At 48.1% G+C, this 6,514-nt stretch overlaps 1 protein-coding gene across 1 annotated transcript in view; it reads right to left on the bottom strand.

The window, feature by feature from the left end:
• Nucleotides 1-1,534: 1,534 nt before the first annotated feature.
• The window catches only part of thsd7ba (thrombospondin, type I, domain containing 7Ba), a 172,377-nt gene continuing 167,397 nt past the window's right edge, over nt 1,535-6,514 (bottom strand). Inside the window, exons 24-28 of the mRNA XM_086144727.1 lie at nt 5,597-5,692; nt 4,836-4,918; nt 3,735-3,930; nt 3,574-3,661; nt 1,535-3,466 (exon numbers count right to left, since the gene is read on the bottom strand). Of these exons, the coding sequence (XP_086000853.1) occupies nt 3,385-3,466; nt 3,574-3,661; nt 3,735-3,930; nt 4,836-4,918; nt 5,597-5,692 (545 nt within the window). The 3' untranslated portion in view covers nt 1,535-3,384. The remainder of the gene's footprint in view (nt 3,467-3,573; nt 3,662-3,734; nt 3,931-4,835; nt 4,919-5,596; nt 5,693-6,514) is intronic.

The raw sequence follows: 6,514 nt of genomic DNA, 5'->3' as shown, positions 1-6,514 counted from the left end.
TTGGTGTGAGAGAGGAGGATCCAGAGAATAGGGTTAGATGGAGAAAGTTGACTCGCTGTGGCGACACCTGAAGGGAAAAACCGAAAGAAGAAGAAGAATCTGTCACAGGGGTGCAGGACATGTATGACCGAGACAAAGTGATGATTGAGATGTTTTGGACATGAACAAAGGAGTGTTCATGTCCAAACCATGGTGAAGATCTGGGTAGAAGGGTGCTGAAGGTGAAGCTGCCAGGCATGAGGTCTGGAGGAAGACCAAAGAGAAGATTTATGGACGTAGTGAGAGAAGATATGAAGGTAGTTGGTGTGAGAGAGGAGGATCCAGAGAATAGGGTTAGATGGAGAAAGTGGACTCGCTGTGGCGACACCTGAAGGGAAAAGAAGAAGACGAAGAAGACTTCAGAATATACATTTCTATCGTATCTTCACATACCACCTTTTAGGATGCTATTACGTACAGTATTTCTTTCGTACTTATGTGGCAAAAACAGGTTCCCTTGCTGTGGCAATGAACACTTTGAATCCTTGGATCCCAGACGTCACATCGAGAAGAGGATAAAGGATGACAATCGATTCTTTCGTAACGGCGTGTTCATTTGTCCATTTGTAAGAAATCAGAACTTTTCCCCACGTCTTTCTACGTGTTCAGCTGAAGAACCTTGCTGGACTGAAAGAGAAGAAAGGCCACAGGGCAAATCATATCTCTATTTTTGTGTTTTTTTTTTTTTTTGAGAAACATCCATTTTTGGTAAGTGTTCAGTGAATAATGCAGCACATTATTGGATGGTGGATTCCGCTGTGAATCATTTCTGAGAAATACCAGGAGATAAACATAGCGGCTGGAAAATAATAACCTATAATTTGTTAATAGTTACTATCCGTCGTTCCTGCTGGACAAAAATGGCAAAACCGTCAGATGAAGGGGAAACAGAAAGAAGCAAACATCCTGTCCTCCTTGGAGGAGGGAGATGATCACCATCCGTCCATCCATCCATCTAAACATCTAAACATCTAAACATCCATCCATCCATCTAAACATCTAAACATCCATCCATCCACCCATCCATCCATCCATCCATCCATCCATCCATCCATCCATCCATCCATCTAAACATCTAAACATCCATCCATCCATCCATCCACCCATCCATCTAAACATCCAGCCATCCATCCATCCATCTTCTGCCTCTTCTCCAGGTTAGGTGGTCTCTGGTCCAGCAAGCAGAGCGACCCAGACTTCCCTCTGGTCTTGGTGCAGCTCTGCAGGTGAAGTTCCTACACCAAGTCTCCACAGCTTGGTGTAGGTTCTCATCCCTGACCTGGAGAGGACGCTCCTCCCGGACCTGGATTTGGCAGGAGGTGCTGATTCTAACAACCTTCAATGAGAGCCGGAGATCACATGAAGCCAACAGCACCGCATCGTCTGCAAAGAAGCAGAGACCAAAAAGAAGGTTCTGAACACGATCGGTGCCGATGATTCCTAAAATCCACGGGTGAATCCACTGAGAACCTGGAGAAGACGACGCCACGGCTTCTTTTCACAGGGATCCACATTTTATTTGCACTGCCGTCCAGCTCTCCTTGTTACACTCAGTCCCAACACAAACAGCGGGTTCCTTCCTTTCGTTTTTCACATTTCCTCAAAATATAAATGTCACATCGGCGCACCGGGAATCTCCCGCTTCCGTTTCGTCCCTTCGGACATCCGGGCGTGGATGCGGGAGCGTCGGCGAGCGGAAGGATTTTCAAGGCCACTTGGAGCGCCGTTCTCCACGCCGGAACAAACATGCCCACAAATATACAATCGGCGGCGAGAAGATTTTGGGGGCGTCGAAGGCCGGCTTTGCACGTTCCTCCGACATCTCACGTCGACCGTCCTCGTACCTTCGTCCGAGAAATACCGCAGATTCCAAAGTAACGGACCCGATGCTGCCGAGGAGACGAAGCAACCGTCGATCGAAGCGGAGATCTCGCGTCGTCGGAATGGTAGAAGCTGGAATGTGGTAGGTCCGGGGTGAACTTCTCCCGCCCCTCAGCCAATCACAGCAGGATCAAGATGAACGGACCAATGAATACGCAGAGATGGTTGTGGACTGCAGCGTCTCCACATGAGGTGTCCGTGATGTTCTGTCTGATATTTCTGATCGGCGCAGATGTTCCTCTGAATGAAGGTGTAAAGCCAGTCTCTGCGGCAGCTTATACATTCAGTGCGAGGTCGGGTCATTATTAAATAAATACATAAATAAATTATGGAAAAAAAAAAAATTCCCCCTTCTCCCGCAGTAAAGCGCCCTCCTCCATTTAATCTGAAAATAACCGAATAAAAAAAATAAAATAAAAATAATAAATGAATAAATAAATAAATAAATAAATAATGAAATAAAATAAAATAATTAAAAAAAAAGAAATATAATAATGATAATAATAATACATGGGATTTTTATAGCGCTTTTCATGACACTCAAAGACGCTTCACAAGTAAAAAAAAAACAAACAAAAAAAAAATATATATCATCAGCCATTCCGCAATTTGGATCTAGCGTCTACTGGCTCCTGTCAGAAATCCAAAGATGGACGCTAGTTGGAATGAAGATGCATCACGAGGCTGCTTTGCTCTCAGATGACAGAAAAAAAAAGGAAACCTTCTGCAACTAAAGAAAATAAAGATAAATGAGATGTGACTCCCGACGCCGTGCTCACAAATATTTGGTGTTTGCTGACTGTTTCGAGCCCTGTCACTGCAACAGGAGGAGGAGGAGGAGGAGGAAGGGGGGGGTTTATCTTCATGTTTGGATGAAACCATATGGACTCAAATGCATAAAAAGTAAATAACCATAAACATCTGTGTGATCCGGTCGGTGCTTCTTTGAATACTTTGCATCTGCTCATCTCTTTCTACAGCTGCTCGCTCTCTCTTTCCCCATATCTGATGAAACACTACATATGAGGTACGATCTTCATCATATCATGCTGGTATTTGATAGTCTTCATTCACGGTTCATGTGTGTGTGTGTGTGTGTGTTTTGAAGTTCTCTCCACCGCCGCGAGAGCCGTCACCGCCCCGTCACCCCTGACAGCGCCCCACGTAAAAACACAACACACGGCATCATCCACAAAAAAAAAAGAAAAAACACGATCCGACGGCGACGACTGGCGTGACGACCCGATGCTAGAAAAGGTCCCGCTGAGGGCGGCGGCGCCGCCGGCGGAGGAGCACTAACGTAGTGCATAGAGCCTCCGTAAAACAAAAAAAAAAAAAGTCCCGGGGTGTTTCCTCTGCAAACGTCCGGGAGGAAGGGGGGGGTCATCACACACACGACACCTTGGAGCTGAAATCGAAGGGAAACCCAAAGCCGGATAGCGTCCGAGCCGCCGGCCGTCCCGGCTACATGTCGAGGTCGCCGTCGTACGCCAGGGTGAGGGGCTTCTGCGGCGGCGCCGACGTCTTGGTGGTTTTGGAAGGTTTGCTGGGGAAAGAGAAGGACAGGAAGGCGAATGAAGACATTTTTTTTTTTTTTTTTTTTTTGGGGGGAGGAGTTTTCGGGTAGAAGCCGCGGGTTGAAACCTCACCTACCAGAGCAGGAAGGAGAACGCGATGATGAAGAGGATCAAGACGAATCCCACGGTGGTCACGGCGTAAACCCACGGCTTCACCCGTCCATCTGCGCAGAAAAGCACGGCGTGAGGGAGTCGCTTCCGGAAGCGTCCCGGCCGAAAGCGACCCCGCGAGCGTACCTGGGCCCACGGGCCGGAGGGCCCACTCCCCGAAAACGTCCTTGGTCCGGGACGGCCCCGGTTTGGAACGCCCGGAGCTGGTCTTCACGTCGGCCTTCTTGCTGCTGTCCGTCCCCGGGGTCCTGGTGCAGTAGTCCAGGAAGCCGTGGGTGGTCATCACCTCGGTGTAGCCCTTCTCACACCCACACACTCCGCTCTGCAAGCACAACATCTCCTCAGTAGGACCACCTTCTCATGCATGTGCAAAAGGTGGAGAGCAGGAAGCGCCGGGGTGCGTTCAGCGTGGGATTAGATCTATTGACTTCCTTTTAAAGCAGCGGTTCTTAACCCGGGTTCGATCGAACCCCAGGGGTTCGGCGGAGGTCAAGACACACATTGGTGATGACATCACCGGCCGCAGGTGATCACGCCACATAGCTCGGCCTATCCGTGCTGCGGGGATTTTGGCGCTCAGTTGCAGTAACTTGTGACTGTCGTGATGGTACGTCATGTGATTTCTTTCTTAATATTTTAATCCCTTCATACTAATTATGTCGGGCAAAAAAAGAAAGCGGTCAGAAGAACACGTACAATACGGATTCACGTGTATGACGGAACGCGATTGGAATCGATGTCCTGACTGCATGATTTGCAAAGACAAGATGAGCAATTCTAGTCCGGCACCGGCAAAACTAAGGGAAGGCTTCCTTCAGCTGCATGGAGATGGGAGCTACAAGAACATAGCGCTTGCTGGATTCAAGGTGAAGGGAGCCAGATTCCATGAAAAGGCTCCTCCGCCTGTTCTTTGTACCCATCGACGAACCGATCCTCCATCCAATAAAGAAGGGTTCGGTGAATGCGCATGTAAAACAGGTGGGGTTCGGTACCTCCAACAAGGTTTAGAACCACTGTTTTAAAGGAAGGACGACGTGGTCACACACACACACACACACACACACTTCCAGGGCTGATCGCTAGGATGCAGTTACACCAGGGGAACTCAAAGGGGCGGCAAAACGTCACATTTAGGCTGATTTCACCCTCCTCTTTTTGCCGCCACCCTGCAAAGTCGAGCGTGGGGTGTCACCGGCACGCGCCGGATGTAATGTGATTACTCCTTACCGGCGTGCAGTGCGAGAAGGGCTTGGTGCACGGCGGATGGCAGTGCCTGACCATGGTGGGCCTCCTCTGCGGGAAGCAGCCTCCTGCAGGAAGGGAGAAACAGGTCCTCAATGGTCCTTAATGTACTGTCGCCGCTGATTAATGGGGCGCGTTGCCTATCGGGGCGCCCCGATCAATGCGCCGACGTTTTAATTTCAACTCGGGGAAAATTGCGTGTCGCCGTCCGGAGGAGCTCGGGTTGGCCTCCTCCGGCGCTCGGCTCTATTTGCAGCACGTAGATCCGCCCGGCGGCGAGCTCGGGCCCGCGGGCGCCGCTACCTTCGTACCACCTCTGCGCAACTCCTTCGCCCACACATACAAATGCATGATTATATTTATATGGATTGAAAGCCTCCCGGCTCCGAGTCCGGCTTATTGATTACTTATGCTAAGAGAGAGCGGAGGAATCGATGGCGGCTGCAGCGGGAACGGCCGGATCAAATAAGGTGTTAAATTCAACTGGAACACGATACTAAAATTATTCCCCGCGTACGTGCTTTCTTTCTTTCCGTGTGTGCGTTCAATCCCGCGCGTTGTCGGCGAGGGGATTAAATAACTGATTTTATCAGTTGTAGAACAAGCGCGGAGGTAATAGTATTGTAAAATGAGATTAACAATTTTGAAAAGCGCTCGGCATCTGTTTGCGTTCATCTCCTTTCAATTATCCCCCGACGGGTGAAAAACGAGGGCAGATCGGCGTCTCCCGGCGTGGACGGTCCCACCTGTGACGACCACGCCGTCCGAGCGTTGACACCACACCGCCCGCTCGTTGTTGCTCCAGCCTCCGGCCCTCCACTGGTAGCTGTGGCACCTTCCTCCTGCGGTAGAAAACGCCCGTCAGCGCTCGGAGTCGAGCCTCCGACCCGACGTTGAGACGCCGATAAATATTTAAAGCTCCTCCTCCGAAGTGCAGGCCGGCCGCAGAGCCTGGTGTTTATCGCCCCTGAGATAAACGGGGATTACGAGACGTTTGATAGCCGGACTCTGCTGGATTTTTATTAAAGACCCGCTTGTTTTTACCGCCATGCTTAAAATGCAAAATGACCGACCATCTTTTTAAGCTATTCCTCATGCAGGTACATATGCACTGTTATTATTATTATTATTATTATGAAAAGGTAGCTGGTGTGAGAGAGGAGAAGGTTGATTCGCCGTGGCAACCCCTGAAGGGAAAAGCTCAAAGGAGAAGAAGAAGATTATTATATTTTTATCATCAGTGTTATAATTATTATTACAATTTTTATTATTATTATTATTATCATTCTTATTATGAAAAGGTAGCTGGTGTGAGACAGGAGAAAGTGGTTTCGCCGTGGCAACCCCTGAAAGGAAAAGCCCAAAGGAGAAGAAGATTATTATTATTTTTATCATCAGTGTTATAATTATTATTACAATTTGTATTAATTATTATTATTATTATTATTATTATTATGAAAAGGTAGCTGGTGTGAGAGAGGAGAAGGTTGATTCGCCGTGGCGACCCCTGAAAGGAAAAGCTCAAAGGAGAAGACGAAGATGATTATTATTGTTATCATCAGTAGTCTAATTATTACTACAATTTTTATTATTATTATTACTATTATTATTATTGTTATTATTATTATGATTATTATTATGAAAAGGTAGCTGGTGTGAGAGAG

The sequence above is a fragment of the Fistularia commersonii genome, chromosome 4 (assembly GCF_037954325.1).
Source record: "Fistularia commersonii isolate RoL2024-O1a breed Wild chromosome 4, RoL_Fcom_v1.0, whole genome shotgun sequence".
In the NCBI taxonomy this organism is placed as follows: Eukaryota; Metazoa; Chordata; class Actinopteri; order Syngnathiformes; family Fistulariidae; genus Fistularia; species Fistularia commersonii.
Note: the sequence above shows the minus strand (reverse complement) of the source record. Positions and strands in the feature narration are given on the sequence as shown.